This window comes from Akanthomyces muscarius, chromosome 1, assembly GCF_028009165.1.
Source record: "Akanthomyces muscarius strain Ve6 chromosome 1, whole genome shotgun sequence".
Lineage (NCBI taxonomy): Eukaryota > Fungi > Ascomycota > Sordariomycetes > Hypocreales > Cordycipitaceae > Akanthomyces > Akanthomyces muscarius.
Genome location: NC_079241.1, coordinates 5972499 through 5989196, shown reverse-complemented (window position 1 = coordinate 5989196; position 16698 = coordinate 5972499). Strand labels below are relative to the sequence as shown.

Here is a 16698-nt window from a genome sequence, read left to right as displayed (position 1 = left end):
GGTCGTAAAAAGACAGTTCGTGCGACTGGCCCAATAATAGCGGCGCCAACGGCTAGCCGTATCAAGCACGCCGACAAATGGAAACCTGGAGAAGCTTGGCAAGTTCACGGACGGGCGCTATATAAGTTGACATCCTCTTGTGATTTGGTTTCTTCCTAGTAATTTCTTCCAAAGCTCCTCTTTTTCCCTCGCATTTACTACTTCGTCTTACGCTCGGCTTTGCCGCTTCAAGTTGAAACCGCAGCCATGGGCCTCAAGGTGATGCCTGCGGGCGAGCAAGACGCCGCCCGGTCCGTGGCCATTGAAAAGGTGGCGTACGGCCGCAACCCCATCAGTCACATTATCCATCCCGGCCCTGCTGCTGCTGCGAGCGATGCTGCGGATGCGGATGCGGATGCGGATGCGGCCCGCGAGGAGGCGCTGCTGAAGAATCTCCGCGCAGATCCAGAGTCTTGTCTGTGGATCCAGGCCGTGGACGAGGACCGGATCGCGCAGGGCCAGCACGGCATGGTCTGCTTCTCCATGGGCTATCTCTGGCTGTCGGCGCCGCAGCCGCCGCCCAAGAGAGTCTGGGGTCCCGGGTCCAACCCCGAGGCCTGCGAGCTCTTCTTTGGCGAGATGACGAGGAAGTGGTTTGAGCGCATGGGCAACAGGCCGCATTTCTGTAAGTCTGATGGGCCAGTTTCAGGCTCCAGGTTGAAGGGGCTGCGATTAGCTAACGATTTCGGCCCATTTGTTCAGATTTGAAGCTTCTTCATACGGACCCAGCGCATCAAAGACGAGGCGCCGCGTCCATGCTGCTGCAGCACTTTGCAGACGTGGCTGATAGCCACGGGCTGGAGTCGTATTTGGAGTCCACAGACGAGGGTCGCCCGCTGTACGAAAAGTTTGGCTACGAGACGGTCGAAGTCATGGTGACTGACTTTAGCAAATGGGGTGGTCCGGACAAGTTTGAAAACTGCCTGATGCTGCGAAAGCCGAAGACGGGTATCAAGTAATAAGGTGCGCCTGCAGGCTGTTCATTTAGTAGATAGATGGTGTAGACGGGCTTGGTTTAAAAGTGGATAGATTCAGTCACCAATAAAAGTTATATACTGTGTCAATCTTGTCTCACAAGGCCTCAGGGCCCGGGGTCGCGAATATCACAGCTTCTTCACTAAGCGGTTGGCGCAGTCCTACAGGCTAAAGGAGAAAGTAGTTAAAGGCTTTTTAAGGAGAAAGTATTCCATATATGTTAAGTTTTATCACAAGGGATGTGTGGCTCTTGGTAAGTTGCAAAGTAAAAGGTCTAGAAAATAGCTACGTGGGTAGTTCCACCTCGTAGGTATACTGCTACCGGCCTCTTTTCTCCAGAGAAACCTACTCCAAAAATGTTCCTCACCCAAATCTCTCCTTCCCAATACCTGACAAACTCTCCAGATGTGATATTCACAGAATGAACTGCCCCAGCAATAGTGCCGTAGACCAACAAAGAGCTGCAGACTGTCAAGTCCATCGGGGGGCTCCCAAGGGCTGCGGAGAGCACACTGCCAAGAGGCGGCAGTATATCGAGACTCCATGATTGAATGGATCCATTCTGTGTCCCTGCGAAGAGGGTATCTCGGATCAAATAGACGGGCGCTACCCGAACCCTTTGGGTCCATATCCGTCCAAAATAGCTTCACAGAGGCTAATGATGTGGATTTGCAAAGATAAGCGTCCAGGCTCAATCCAAACCCGGTAGTCAAATTCCAAACTCGTATTTAGCCATCCTCAGCACTTGGTGACAGCTCGATCCCCATCTTTTTTTTACAAAATGACTACCAGATGTGTGACCCTGCAGAACATGTATGCATTCTCCTGTCTCGGCATTCCATACGGGAGCGTCGTTAGCGAGGCTGCCAGATATGATGAGGTTGTCACCAGCGATGAGGCAACGAACCTCCGCAGTATGGCCAGTAAGAATCTTTTGTCGCTCGAGGGAATCGTTCGATAATTCACATACTCGAAGAGAGCCGTCTTTGGACCCGGATATGACGGTCCGATCATCTAGAAACTCTGGACACCGTACACCAGCGTTGTGGGCTTTGATCGTTTGCACTACAGCTCTAAGCAATTGTGTTGGCACAGACAGTTCCAGCGGCAGTCGGGTGACATACCCAGAATGAGAATTGAGCAAGTGAATTTCGCCATTCAAGCTGCTCGAGACTGCAAGCCTACCCCGACAAATGATTTTCCAGCCACTTCCCACTTGCGCTATCTTGTGGACCAATCCAGCTTCTAAATCGGCCTTGTAAACAGCTCCAAAATCAGTCGCAATGAGAGTGAAATTTCCATTCGTACAAACAGATGTTATAATGAAATGATCAACTGATGGGATCGCCAAAGCTGCCAAGACCTGCGGCCGGGGACTCGTGGACGGAGGCTGGATGATGGTTGCCATAGCTATGTTTCCTAACGGTTTCTACAGGCAGTTGACAGAACAGAAAGGCGGCTGAATGCCACTGAATTTTGTATCTGGAAGGGAAACAATGACATTTTCCAGTTCTGTTAGCAGGCATAAGACGGACGTGTCGCAGTGGTACTGGGGGAAGCTATGGAGCGCTCCGTCAGCCACACAGGGCTGGTCATCGGGCAACTTAGATGACGTAGACAGGCTTGGGCCAATAAAGGCGAATAGATTCAGTCGGCAATAAGATTTACTTATGTCCTGTCAATTTCCTCTCATAAGGCTACCGGCTTGTGTAACCCGCAGTCATGAATATTGCATGTAACTGCAGGGCGAAGTGGCCTCCGCCCACACGAGCGGACAAGGGTCCCAGCCATGGCGTCGATGGTGACGCGGCCAAGGAAGCCGGGCCGTGAAGAATGGGATAAAGTCGATTGGAATGTGTAAAAGATGGGCACTGCAATAAAAGCTAATTTTCTCTCATCCTTCTCCCCTGTTTCTTGTTGCGCTCTCCGAATCATGCTTGCGCGTCCGGAGTGGCCGGTCTGAACAGGGGCCGCAAAACGGCTTCGCTTGGCCGCCCTACAAGGCCGGCCGGCGACAGGGAACCATGTGAAGAACAAGGAGAGCTCCACGCTGCGTGGGCGTGGGCGGCCAGCTAGCCCCGATTAGTCTTTATGTCGCGAGTAGCTTGAGCCAGCCCTGGACTAAGGGAAAAGCTTGTGTCAGAGGCTGAATACGATACGTCGTAGATTTGCGGGCGCTGACGCAAAGAGAGAGAGGAAAGACAATAAAAAAATAGTTGGCAGGGCGGGTCGGTCTGCGCCACTATTATAGCGAACTTACAGGGTATTCATGCGCTGCAAGGGTGCCTGGAGCCACTGTAAGCAGGCAACAAACAGGCAGCGGGCCAAAAAAGAGGCACTGCCGGGCTCTCAGACGATCAAACGCTGTCCCGACGGTTATCGACTTTTCTGCTTTTTTCTATTCCTTCTCTCCTACAATTGTCGACGATATCACGACCCCCCTGACGATAGAAGCCACTCGCTCCGTGTACCGTCGGCGCTCCTTCTACACAGCACAGCACAGCAGCAGACAGCATGGAAAAGGTGCAGCTGGCCCGCGCCCACGCTGCCCGCGCCGAAGCCGAGGGCGCCGCACGACTACAGCTTCAGCAAACGCAGCAGCAGCAGCAGGACCAGCAGCCACGCCAACGATCGCAGTCAACATCACAGTCGCCCTCGCCGCCGACGCTCGCGCAGGCGCCGCGCGTGCAGCGCAGTCACATCGACCTCCGCCACCAGCCTCCGTCGCGCGGCGGCACGCCTCCGCCCTACTCGGGCCCGTCCGATCCGTTGTCGCCGTCGGCGCCCGGCCAGCCCAGCGCCGACGACAGCTACCCGCACAACGGCGCGACGGCGGCCAAGGGCTTCCCGCGCTACCCGGGGCTGCCCAAGATTGACTACCGCGTCTACTCGCCGCCGCTCTTCAAGCTGTCGTCGGACATGACGACGCTGACGTCCAAGGCCGAGTACCTGTCGAGCAACGCGGCCGCGCTCGTCACCCTCGTCCGCACGCAGGCCTCGGTGCCGCCCAAGCCGTACATTGTCGTCAAGGGCGCGCGCGGCCGCAAGGTCGACTTCGAGGTCAAGCTCAACCTCATGGCGCTGCTGATCCCCGAGGACGGCCGCGCGCGCATGGACTACATCCGCTGCGTCGGCCACGACGAGGTCGCCTACCGCGGCGGCGCCCGGCCCGACGTCCTGCCCGAGGTCGGCGAGGGCGGCCTCGACGAGTGGTGCCGCCGCTTCGTCGAGGACCCGGCCGGCATCAAGAGCTTCACGCTCGAGCGCGTCGTCGCCAACCTCGACGTCGGCTGGATCGACGGCCAGCTGCGCAGCCTGCTCGCCAGCCTCAAGTACAAGGGCAACGTCGACGTCACCTTTGTCGTCACCCACAGCAAGATTGTCGTCCAGAACCCTGACAAGGTCAACCAGTTCTTCACGTCCGTCACCTCGCTCTTTGCCGGCAAGAACAAGTACGAGGTCGTCAAGTCCGTCTGGCCCTTTGCCTCGTCGCGCACCGGCGAGCCCGGCCGCGTCTGCGCCGTCCAGACCGAGGAGACGTGGTGGCGCGAGTGGCGCGGGCCCATCGGCCATGCCATTGCCCAGAAGCGCCAGGGCTGGGTCACGGTCGAGGACAAGCTCGAGGCCGTCATGGAGGGCAAGGGCAGCAACATGGCCCCCGTCGACTGGGGTCCCGAGTTTAACGCTTAGAGGTGATGGTTTGTGACTAGCATGGCACTGGTGTTATGGGCTTTTTCCCTCTTTGGATTTTTTTTTTCCTTTCGTTTGTCTTGCTTATAATCTGAGGGCATGAATGTATAGATGTATCAATGAAATAAAAACGCCAAATACCAAATACTTCAAGACTACCAAAACGCACTGTTCACGTGCCCAGTGACAGCAATCCATGTGCTGCACCAAGGCTGACTTGTGTAGCCTTTAGCTCCGGCCAATTGACTCGTTCAGCATTCTATGAGTCAACTGTAGCCCTCGTTATACACATCCAGCCTTTTACAGAACCAACATCCTTGACGGTTAGACTGTGGTTGTGCTGCTAGCGCTCCAAGGCGTGACTCACTGGTGGGCGTCTGAGTGTGCCCATTTCGCTCTAGCACCGCCTCAGATCTAGCCGCACCTTGTGCTGATTTGCTAGGCAGACTGCCTCGTGTATCTGCATTTGAGTAAATAATAAATACGCCGCGTGCCGTGTCTTCTAACTTCAAGACATCATCGCAAACAAGTACCGTGTCATTATTCGTTTGCACTTCTAGCGAGCTTTATTTCCTTCTTTGTTAGCGAGCCTTGCTGCATTTCCCCCACTCCCGCCGACTTTATCTCTTGCACCTACTTTTGCATCACCTTGACATTTGCTATTTTATCATGGAGGCAAAAATTGACTCGACTTCGCCATCAAAATTCGGCGCGCCGTCGCATGACACGGCTCTATGCATCATCCCTCCTCAAAGCCTTTGGCCAGCCATCAATCGGCTGCGCAGTCTCAACGACAAGGCCTACGCCAAGTGGCCACCACATATCAACCTAGCCTATCCTTTTGTGCACCCCGATCTTGTCGCAGACGCTGCCGATATTCTCCTTCAGCTTGATCTGTCCGATGTTTTACCACTTCGTGCATCCATCACAGATGCTGATGCTTTTGTACACGACAAGCACAACACTCTGTACCTAAAGCCAGACGCCGCAACAGCAACCGACTTACACGAGCTGGTGAATAAGGTGCGCGCTGGACTGGGTTGGCAAACACAGAGTATCTATAATCCTCACCTGACTGTTGGTCAAAGCGAGGATGCAGACTCAGACACACACAAGTTCCTGCTTCGCAAGGCCCGCTTGCTGACGCCCATGTCCTGGGATGTCGCGCACCTCGCCATCATGGTGCGCGATACTACCCCCGATGCCGCCGACGGGCTGCGCCGAATGAAGCTATTGGAATCCATTGATATTGAATCGAAAAGTCTGGTCAGCATGACACTCCCTCAGGACGAGTTTCTGTCCGCCGACAAGAATGAACACTCTCAAACTTCCAAGGCATACACGCAACCTGCCTATCACTTTGACAAAAGCACAAAAAGCTGGAAAGCTCTTGACTGCTCTTCGCTTGAGCCGAGCTCAGATCCTTTCTCAAATCTAATTGTTGCTTCTTATAATGTTCTTTCCGAATTTCAGTGGCCGCCAGATACCTCGAGAAACTCGACTCTCATTTCCAACCTCTTGTCCAGACGGGCGGAGGCCGACATTCTCGTCCTGGAAGAAGTGTCGGATCACTTCCTCCCGGATCTTCTCAGAAACGACGACTTTTGCGCCAAGTACTCTTACAGCACCCATGGCCCGCCTGACCGGCCTGAAATCGGTCCTCTTCCTAGCCTGCTCAACATTGTGATTCTGAGCAAATTTCCGCTCTCATGGGAATATCTCCCGCTCCAGCGCCGACACAAAGGCTCCGCAGTCGCGACATTTCCTACAGTCTCCTTTCACGATTCCCTGTCTGACTCCAACACGAAGCCTCTCGTCGTCGCAGGTTGTCATTTCAGCCAGGGCCTGACGGACGGTGCTCTCTCTTCGAAAAAAGTCGAAGTCTTGCGTTTGCAACGACATCTTGCCGAAAAGTACGGCAAGCACCCATGTATTATTGCCGGCGACTTCAACGTGACAACTTCATCCTACGCCATTGACATGTCACAAAGAAGCGGCGCTCTGTCCACGAATGGTAGACAATGTCTGAACGATATTCACGATATGCTGTCCAACACCGAGTTCCACGACGTGTGGTTGGCGACCAAAATTGCAGCTGGTGAATCGTCCGAGGTTTCACTGACCAACGAGGCTGTCATGAATTTGTACGAGGGAGAGCAGGGCGCTACGTTCAACCCGCTCGAGAACAAGCTGGCCGAGAAGCTCGTCGGTGGAGGTGCCGACAAGCGACCACAACGTTACGATCGCATTCTGTGTAGCGCGCAGCTTCCTCTGCGACCTATCGCTTTCAACATGTTTGGCAAAGATCTCATGACGCAGATTGCCGATGGAAGCCAGGTTCACGCCAGCGATCATTGGGGCATTCGTTGTCTCTTCACCGAGAATGCCCAGACGGGTGTGGCCAAGGGCATCTTGGATCGTGTAAAACCTATCGAGCTGACTGAGGCAGCGCCTTCCTTGGGCGGGTTCGAAGATCTCAAGCAGACACTGCTGTCACATGGCTACCTGCCTACCGAAAGTGAGGAAGCAGTGAGGAAGCAAGCTATTTCGCTGTTGGAGAGTGTGCTCCTAGGAAGCGATCAGACAAGGCCCGACCCAGAAGGTCGCACGTCTGTTGGCCTCGTCCTTGTCCCTGTCGGTTCATTTGGTCTTGGCGTGTGGATGAGCTCCTCAGATGTAGACTGCCTCTGCATTGGAACCATCAGCTCCAAGACATTTTTCCGCATGGCCCTTCAGCGCCTGAGGAAAGCCTCTGATCGAGGGATCCGCGTGTTGAGAAAGGTCTTGGCAAACACTGGTACAATGCTGGAGCTTCAAATTCTTGGCATCAAGTTTGATCTCCAGTACTGTGCTGCCACCTCCATCTTCGAAAAGTAAGTTGATTTGTGCATACGGAAGTTTACCTCAAGCTAACTCTTGCTAGGTTCCCTGGTGTCATGAATCTACCCTCTGGTCACTCGGAGTTTGCTCTTCCTGTGCAAACCTTGGCCAAGCTGAAGCCTGCCAGAGACATGTACTATCTCTTGCGTTCCATCCCTGATCTTGCCAAGTTTAGAGTCGCTTTCTTGCTCATCAAGGCCTGGGCCAACTCACGAGGCATCTACGGCGCCCGATTCGGTCTATTGGGCGGTATTCACATTACCGTTCTTCTCGTACCGATCTGCAAGCAACTCGCCACGCTCTCGAGGAATGTGTCCACCACCGATATTCTCACCACATTCTTTAGCCATTATGCCAATTTCGATTGGGACTCGCAAGTCGTATTGGATCCGTTCTTTCACAAAGAGTTAAGATATCACCGGACATCACGAGAGCCTTTCTGCCTCTTAGGTTGGCATGCGCCGGCTCTCAATACAGCCATGACAGCTTCGACACCTACTGTCAAGTCAATCGCCGCCGAGATTTCCAAGACAAACTCCCTTTTTTCACACCCAGGAGCGACTTGGGATACTGTTCTTGGCCCTGTCGGCGCCGCAGCCTCTGGAGTGCAGGACTTTTTACAGAGCTTCAAGAGCTATGTGAAGATTGATGCACGGTTTTGGGGCTCATCACCCTCGAGCGGTCGCAAATTTCTGGGCTGGCTCGAGTCGCGATGCGTCGCAGTTCTAGTTGGTAAGAACCACTTGTTTCCCGCGACCCAGCGGTGATTCCATTGACTCATTTCATGCAACAGATATGAACAGGAAAGCGCCGGCCCTTCTGCCACGGCTATGGCCTGGGCGATTCATTGATGCTCCTATCACCGATACGGCAGCGGATGCAGAGTACCAGGGATTCAACCTCATCGGTCTATCATGGAACAACAATGACAATGGCGGGGGCAAGGACGATACCAAGGCGACAAAGACGGCCCTCGAAGGTCTTTTACGTGACTTTGAAACCCGAATGCGCAGCGATGCCAGATTCTACGACGCCGCTTCGTGCTGGATGGCCGCGAGCGTTGTCAACGCCAGCGACGTTGCCTCGGCGGTTCTCGACCCAGGCTATCTCGACGGCATCGACGCAGCATTCGATGATTTTGACGACGAGGACGACAGCGACGACGAGGACGAAGAGGAGGCAGACGATGACGACTTCAACCCCGACAGCAACGACGAGGAGCCCGGTTCGTCGCGCGCAGCCGCCAAATCGCGCCGCGCCACCACCCGCCCTGCCAAGCTCAACGTGCCCACGTCCTCCAAGCCCGAAGGCATGGGCAAGTTCCGCCCGGCGGCCGACGTCCTCAGCCGTCTGCGCTGGGACCGCGCCCTCGACGCCGCCGACTTCATCGTCGGCTTCGAGGACCGCTTCGCGGGCGCGCAGGAAAAGGCGCTCGCGCTGTGGAAGTCGGAGCAGACGGACGAGGAGTTCATCCCGCAGCATCGCATCCTCTACTTTAAGCGGCGCAGCGATGGCCGCGTCGTCTGGGAGCGCAAGACGCGCATCGATCGCGTCTTTGGCAGTGGCGTGGTGCCGGCAGACAGCACGCTGAGTTCAAGCCAGGGGAGCATAGCATAGAAATTTGTATCAAGATAAAAGAAATAGTAAAAGGAAAGATAAAAAAGTTAAACATTGCTAGGTATTGTTCATCATCGTCATTAAAGTTCTCTTTTCGCTCACCCACGCAATAGCAAAGAAGTCCATCTATCCAACTATATCGTACAGCACATCTTGACATCTAGTAAAGGGACAAGTTATGCGCCGAGGCTGACAAACACGGCAGCGATGGAGCTCTTGTCGTACTTGACGTACTTGCCCTTGCCCTTGTCAATCTCGTGGTAGCGGTCCCAGAAGCGGTCGTACAGCGGCTGCAGCTTCTGGCGGATGTCCTGGCCAAACATGGCGCGCACCTCGCGCTCCATACTGTAGGCCTTGTGCTTGGTCACCATGTCGTCAAATGTGCTGTTGAACTGCGAGAACTTTTCTTTAATCTTGTCCTTGTCCTTGCTGCTGAGGGCCTTGACGACCGTGGCCGAGTCAATGGGGCCGCCGGACTGCGGGCGCGCGCGCTGCGAGGTATGGATCGTGTCGAAGAGGTGGACGGACAGGTCCTTGCAGACGTCCGTGTAGGCGAGCGTCGCCTTTTTGCGCCACGGGTCGAGCACGTCGAGGCGCGGCTGGAGGAGCGGCGCGAGCTCCGACGTGACAATGGAGCGCTCGATGATGACGACGCTGTTGGCGAGGAAGACGCCCTGCGTGGACTTGCTGCGGATCAGGAGACGCATTTTGGAGTCGAGCGCCGTGAGGAGCGCCTCTATCGTGTCGAAGCAGTAGTGTGTAAAGATCTGTTGCCCGTCGGCGGTGACATCGAATGATGCAAGGCTGGGGATCGCATCCGCGCCACGAGCAGAAGCACCGTTCTTCCAGCCGCCGTCTCCGAGTGAAATCATTATACTAGCTATAGGACGCAGGAACTCCATCATAGCTTGAAGACGCTGCATCGACTCTGAAACGATTGGGAGGGGGGCGCCATCATTGGGTAATGCTTGAACACCGCCGACCTTGCGTTTTGTATCTTCGAGAAGTTCTGCTAGTGACGATTTGGCCGTTTCTCTCACGGGCTTGAGAGCGGCTGCCAGCTGTGGCTTTAGTTCACCTGTTCTGGTCTCCAGGTTTCCGGACAGCGTGGAAAGAATTTCTGTAACTTCGTATGCGAGGTAGCAATCAGTTGTGAGGTGTTGCTTGATATGGGCGTTAAGTTCGCGCAGGGTTCTTGCAAGCTCGGCGAGAGGCGCTTGGCACGCAGCCTGGAACACAGGGCCCCAATCCTCGCGGCCAAATATGCTGCAGACGTTCTCATACTCTGCCACGAAGATTCCCTCCATCGCCTGTGCATATGTTCCCATTCCATTGGTTCCGGATCTGTAGATGGCTCCGGGGTTCTTCTTCTTGGCGGTATTTACGCTTGCGGCAGCCAGGTTGACCAGAGACGCTGATAAGTATGGTCCACGGATCTCGCCATATATTTTTGCAATTGGAGAGTCATATCCCGCTCCCTTAGTGTTGCTCCCAAGATGTGAATATATCAGGCCAAGCCGTGTGATGGTCTCCTGAGGCAAGACCGGGAACTCCTTGTCCTTGGTGATGTAATGCAGCGGCTCGAGGGCCCGCGGTGTTTCGGTACGAAGCAGCTTCTCGAAGAACGCTTCGAGTTGCGTATTCCCGGTCTTGATTAGACGCGTCAGATCCGCCATAGTATTTTGATTGGCTCGCAAATTGGATGCCTGCATGTCGGCATGCGACCTGTTTATACGCTTCATCGATCCGAGGTAGGCAGACAGGCCTGCCTTCTCGGGACCAGCCCGGATAATTTGCTCCTCATCGTCTTTGCTATCTGCTGGTTGTCGTAGGCGATCGATTGCGGCAATCACAGAGTCGACATCTATTTTGTGTCAGCGCCATCTGGGTGGCAGTCGTGGAGTAAGCTCACTTGTTCCCAGAACCTGCAATCGCCGAGTCTCTCCATTCAATGGCCCGGCAACCTCGCGCACGCTCTGGCCCGTAGCGTCGAGTCGACCGAGGCATGCCTGGATTTTTTTGGTGAGCTGTGTCGTCTTGTCCAGGCGCGAGTTGAGGACATCGACTTCGGCCCGCGCCTCTTCGTCCAGGGCGTTGTGCGACACGTTTGACGCCAAACCGACAGCCATCTTTCCGTTTGCGAAGGCCCTTCGCAATTAGGGGTGCAGGGATCGCCGATCAACAGTACGTGTTGATATCGGGACAAAGACACGTCTCTAGCGAATATGCGATGCCGAGCCTTGATTGTAGCCAGTCAATATGAGACAAGATGGCTGTCAAGCTGTCGACTCCGGGTGGGGCACGTTGGCTCCTGGCCAGCACGGGCAACTCGCGCCGTTGCTCCTCTGCTTAGTAACCTCCTTGTCTCCCTGCCAAGATTAGCTCCAGGGAGCAACTGCCCGCGCTGTAACCACTTTACGCGAGATGTCGCGTCCAGACGCGTTTTCGCGTGTCCACTAACCACCAAGCCCTGCCACACTTCACCTCTCATCCCACTTGTCCCTCTTGGTCATTCAACTTTCCCATCAACAAAGCCGTGGCTTCATAGCATATTTTCCCACCATGGACCAGTTTATGCTTCAAGATGAGGGCGTTATTGATCGCATTCGCCAGGCGGAGGAGTTCCTGGATCCCAGTAAGCTACCCCTCGTCAGTGCCCAACGGTGCACATGGGTCCCGAGCAATACTAAACGCCAATTTTAGGTGATTCCCATGCCCGAAGCTACAGATCAGATATTATCCTGATGCTGCAGAAGAATCAGCGACGATTAACGGTAAACCTCGACCACGTTCGCGACCATAATGAGACTCTCGCCAAGGGTATCCTCGAGCAACCCTTCGACTACACTTTGGCCTTCAACCATGCCCTGAAGCAAATTATTGCTGCGCTGCAGCCATCACAGGCTCGCCCTGACCAGCAAGCTGCTGACACCGTCTACTACTGTGCATGGGCCGGTAGCTTTGGCCTCAACGCCTGCAATCCCCGCACACTCTCGTCTCACCACCTCAACTGCATGGTGTCGCTGGAGGGCATTGTCACACGATGCTCCCTGATCCGCCCAAAAGTTGTCCGCAGTGTTCACTGGAACGAGAAGAAGCAGAAGTTCCACTTCCGCGAGTATCAGGACCAGACCATGACGAATGGTGTTACAACGTCGAGTGTCTATCCTCGCGAAGATGACGATGGCAACCCTCTTCTCACTGAATATGGTTTCTGCACATATCGCGATCACCAGACTATTTCTATCCAAGAAATGCCCGAGCGTGCGCCAGCTGGTCAGCTCCCTCGTGGCGTTGACGTCATTTTGGATGATGACCTCGTGGACAAGGTGAAGCCCGGTGACAGAGTCCAGCTCGTTGGTATTTTCCGAACACTTGGTAACCGCAATACCAACCACAACAGCGCCTTGTTCAAGGCTGTCATTCTCGCCAACAACATTGTGCTACTCTCTTCCAAGTCTGGCGGCGGTGTTGCGCAGGCCACAATTACCGATACGGATATTCGAAACATTAATAAAATCGCCAAGAAGAAGAACCTTCTTGAGCTGTTGTCACAATCGCTGGCTCCTAGTATCTATGGCCATGACCACATCAAGAAAGCAATTCTCCTCATGCTTCTTGGCGGTATGGAGAAGAATCTCGAAAATGGCACTCATCTGAGAGGTGATATCAATATTCTCATGGTTGGCGACCCGTCTACAGCCAAATCACAACTTCTCCGATTCGTTCTGAATACGGCCCCTCTTGCTATCGCGACGACTGGTCGTGGTTCGTCCGGTGTTGGTTTGACTGCTGCTGTCACATCGGACAAGGAGACTGGCGAGCGTCGTTTGGAAGCTGGTGCAATGGTCATGGCTGATCGTGGCGTCGTCTGTATCGATGAATTCGACAAGATGTCCGACAACGATCGTGTTGCTATTCACGAAGTTATGGAACAGCAAACTGTCACGATCGCGAAAGCCGGCATTCACACCTCTCTGAATGCTCGATGCTCTGTCGTTGCTGCTGCCAACCCTATCTATGGCCAGTATGATCCCCACAAGGATCCTCATAAGAACATTGCACTGCCCGACTCACTACTCTCGCGTTTCGACTTGTTGTTTGTCGTAACTGACGACATTGAGGACACTCGCGACCGTCAGATTTCGGAACATGTTCTTCGTATGCACAGGTACCGTCAGCCTGGAACGGAAGAGGGAGCACCCGTTCGAGAACAGGCTTCTCAATTCCTTGGTGTGTCTGCCGACACGCAAGCGGGCACTCAGCGCCCAACCGAGGTTTTTGAAAAGTTCGATGCTATGCTACACGCTGGTGTGACGCACACTTCCGGCCGAGGCTCCAACAAGAAGCCTGAGATTCTCAGTATTCCATTCATGAAGAAGTACATACAATATGCCAAGAATCGAATCAAGCCCGTCTTGACGCAGGAAGCGTCCGATCGTATCGCCGAGATCTATGTGGGCCTACGAAATGACGAGATGGAGGGTAACCAGCGCCGTACTTCGCCTTTGACTGTGCGAACACTTGAGACTCTCATTCGTCTTGCCACTGCCCACGCCAAATCACGCCTCTCAAACCGTGTGGAGGAGCGTGACGCTGCTGCTGCCGAGGCCATCTTGCGTTTCGCTCTCTTCAAGGAGGTCGTTGAAGAGTCCCGCAAGAAGCGCAGGAGGACTGCTACAGTCGATTTTGCTTCTTCTAGTGAGGGGGAAGATGACGATGATGAGGACGCCGACGACGGCGCCTTCCATGGCGCCAGATCGACACAGGGCACATCGCGCACAACACGTTCCCGTGGTACGCCCTCTGGTGCAAACGGCACCAACGGCGTTCACGACGCAGAGGAAGAGGAGGAGGAGGAGGAGGAGACACAAGCCACCGAGTCGGCTACGCCACGACGCTCCGGGAGGACCGCTCGCTCGAACAACACTGAGTCTGAGTCCCAGACGTCGTTCGGCTCCTCACTGCCTGCCTCGCAGCTGCCCAGTCAAACACAGGAAGATCAGGACCTGGCTAGCGGTGCTGCCGCTCTTGCTATTGATGATGCGCCGATTGCGGCACCTCGTCTGGCTGCATTCAGAACCGCTCTTGGTCAGCTTCTCAACACTCCTCTGTTCGAGGACGATTCAGCTGGCCTGGATGCCGTCATTGGAGCTGTCAACCAAAAGGTTGGAAACCGCAGCGGCGGTGCCTTTGACCGTGAAGAAGCCGTCAAAGCCCTCAAGAAGCTTGAGGAAGCCAATCACATCATGTGAGTTTACACCATACATTTTCTTCTATGAATTATTACTAACAGGCTGCAAAGGTTTGCGGATGGCGAGCTGGTCTATAAGATCTAAAGAAGCGGTTAAGTTCTTGGTTGCCTTTTTCGAGGTTAATATGTTGGCGTCAGGGGTGTTAATCTAAGTGCAATGTTTTCATGAATGGGACTTATGTTTGGATGGATGGTAAATAATGTAAAATTAAAGCTTTCCAAATGGATGCCGACTATGATATATCAAATGACTTTTATAACCCGTCCTTTTTTATCCGACCCTGACTACGTTTCCAACACTAGGAATAAGACATGAAACTCATAAATTTTGCTGCTTTTATATGGCGCCTTTTATAGGCGGTCTTGAAACTCACGCAATCGCGAGAGTGGGCTCACACCGTTCCAAGTCTCCTCGCCGTTATCGTCCTTGCCCAGAGTCGGCGGGCCGACCTGCTCAATGGCAAAGCTCGCGGCGACAGTGCCCCAGATGGCCGCCGTCTCGACGTCCTCGTCGCGGGCAAGGGCCACAGACAAGCCTCCGAGGAAGGTGTTGCCGCCACCCGTCGGATCCACGACCTTGGCAGCGTCCTGATGGTACGCCGGGATCCATTTCTGAACACCAGGATCGACTTCAATCTCTTCCGAGTCAACGATGCCGTCATCGCCCTGCAGCAGGCCGGCCAGCAGCGACTCCATGTCGGTGTCGGGCTGCAGCGAGCCGTGGATCAGGGCCTTGCGGCGCGCCGTCTTTGCGCCCTCGGGCCTCTTGCGCTTGCGGCCGCCGTTCTTGGCGACGTAGCAGCCCTTGTCGCCGGCGCGGACGACAAAGGCGTACGACTGCAGGGGCATGCTGGCCAGCAGCTGCTCGCAGGCCTGCTCGACGGCGTCGGCCGAGATGGCGCCCGTGTCCGGGTCGAGGCCGTCGCCGCCGAGAAAGGCGGCGAGCTCGGCGTGGTTGGGGCTGCAGACGTCGACGAGCGGCAGGCAGTTTGTGCAGTTGAGCAGCTCGTTGGGGTGGCACAGGTCCGGGACGGGCTCCCAGACGAAGACGGGCCGGGTGTAGGCCTCGCGCGGCATGACGTCGCGGCGGCGCGCGGTGATGTCGCCGACGAGCTCCTGGCAGCGCAGCGGCGAGCAGATGAGGTGGAACGACTTGGCCTGCAGCAGCGCCGGGTCCAGGTCGGCGGCGGTGAGGCGCTTCTTGGGCGTCATGTACCTGAAGGCGCGCTTCTGGTCGGCGCCGGCCTCGTAGCCGTTCCAGCCGCGCGTCGTCAGCCGCGCCGCGTCGTGCCGGTACACGGCGTGCGTGTCCCACGTGTCGATGAGCTTGGCCAGCGCGGGCGGGAAGTCGGAGCCCTTGTCGACGACCCAGCCGACGGTGGTGGACAGCGACGACGGCGACAGCAGGCGGGCGCCCAGCGCCGAGTACGTGCCTGCGCCGCCGAGAATGTCCGTGACGGACGGCGTTGGTGGGAGGAAGTCGATGTCATCTGTGAGAGATTGTTAGACTTGCGATGAGGGATAAAATTGCAGGGGGGTTGCCCCTGGTAAAAGCAGTGGAAGTTTACCTATAATGAACATGCCAAGTGTGACAAAGTCTATTGGTGCCGTTCTGGGGTCGTTGTCACCGCCGTCGGTGGCATCTGAGTGAGGCGCCATGTTGGCTCGTTGGACAGGGCGTTGTGTCGGCTTCAGTGACACTCTAATATGTGTGGTGTGTAGCCCTGGCGATGCAACGGCGCTGCCAAGTCGGACGAGGTGTCAACGGCACCCTGCATGCAAGATTGACGGGTGTCTCAGATAGGGCTCCGTCGAGAGTGCAATGCAAGCGTGAAAGTCGAGCGCATGGGAGCGGCGGTGAAGATAGATAGAGCCCAGAAAAAGAACGTCGCAAGGGCGCCCACCGGGTTGGTGTAAGGCGGGCTACGAAATGGATCTTGGTCACGCTGCAAGGCTGTAAAAAAAAAATTACACTTTTGCTCATCGTCGAAACTGGCATTAAACTGTATTCTGGCGTGGTTTCACATTTGTAAACGATATTCGGGAGGGCGGGTTGCTACCCAGGCGCATCACACTTCAGTCAGCTCTGTGGACCGCACTTGAGAAGTCAGGCAGCGACCTCGTTGGGCTTATGGCCGCCGCCATCCGTCCTTGATTGATAGCGCAAAGTCTTTGCATAAAGAAGCTGACTCTACGACTCGGGTGGATGGGAAGAATAGAAGGCATGTCACTGTATATAACGG

The 16698-nt window shown here is 55.2% G+C and overlaps 7 protein-coding genes across 7 annotated transcripts; 4 read left to right on the top strand and 3 right to left on the bottom strand.

Annotated features, from left to right (window-relative positions):
• Positions 1–246: 246 nt before the first annotated feature.
• Positions 247–998, top strand: LMH87_007024 (uncharacterized protein; the record flags this gene model as incomplete). Its single annotated transcript, XM_056192048.1, has 2 exons — positions 247–664; positions 742–998. 2 exons carry the CDS (start codon positions 247–249, stop codon positions 996–998), a joined length of 675 nt encoding a protein of 224 aa, XP_056060305.1.
• A 790-nt stretch (positions 999–1788) lies between these two features.
• Positions 1789–2422, bottom strand: LMH87_007023 (uncharacterized protein; the record flags this gene model as incomplete). Its single annotated transcript, XM_056192047.1, has 4 exons — positions 1789–1839; positions 1922–2087; positions 2139–2187; positions 2323–2422. 4 exons carry the CDS (start codon positions 2420–2422, stop codon positions 1789–1791), a joined length of 366 nt encoding a protein of 121 aa, XP_056060304.1.
• A 1106-nt stretch (positions 2423–3528) lies between these two features.
• LMH87_007022 (uncharacterized protein) lies at positions 3529–4704 on the top strand (the record flags this gene model as incomplete). The annotated part of the gene is made up of 1 exon (XM_056192046.1): positions 3529–4704. One exon carries the CDS (start codon positions 3529–3531, stop codon positions 4702–4704), a length of 1176 nt encoding a protein of 391 aa, XP_056060303.1.
• Positions 4705–5373: 669 nt separating this feature from the next.
• LMH87_007021 (uncharacterized protein) lies at positions 5374–9201 on the top strand (the record flags this gene model as incomplete). The annotated part of the gene is made up of 3 exons (XM_056192045.1): positions 5374–7577; positions 7628–8316; positions 8378–9201. 3 exons carry the CDS (start codon positions 5374–5376, stop codon positions 9199–9201), a joined length of 3717 nt encoding a protein of 1238 aa, XP_056060302.1.
• Positions 9202–9377: 176 nt separating this feature from the next.
• On the bottom strand, positions 9378–11330 carry LMH87_007020 (uncharacterized protein; the record flags this gene model as incomplete). Its single annotated transcript, XM_056192043.1, has 2 exons — positions 9378–11065; positions 11114–11330. 2 exons carry the CDS (start codon positions 11328–11330, stop codon positions 9378–9380), a joined length of 1905 nt encoding a protein of 634 aa, XP_056060301.1.
• A 433-nt stretch (positions 11331–11763) lies between these two features.
• On the top strand, positions 11764–14540 carry LMH87_007019 (uncharacterized protein; the record flags this gene model as incomplete). The annotated part of the gene is made up of 3 exons (XM_056192042.1): positions 11764–11836; positions 11905–14452; positions 14507–14540. 3 exons carry the CDS (start codon positions 11764–11766, stop codon positions 14538–14540), a joined length of 2655 nt encoding a protein of 884 aa, XP_056060300.1.
• A 266-nt stretch (positions 14541–14806) lies between these two features.
• On the bottom strand, positions 14807–16114 carry LMH87_007018 (uncharacterized protein; the record flags this gene model as incomplete). Its single annotated transcript, XM_056192041.1, has 2 exons — positions 14807–15945; positions 16024–16114. The coding sequence occupies 2 exons, from the start codon at positions 16112–16114 to the stop codon at positions 14807–14809; spliced, it is 1230 nt and encodes a 409-aa protein (XP_056060299.1).
• Between the last annotated feature and the right edge of the window lie 584 nt (positions 16115–16698).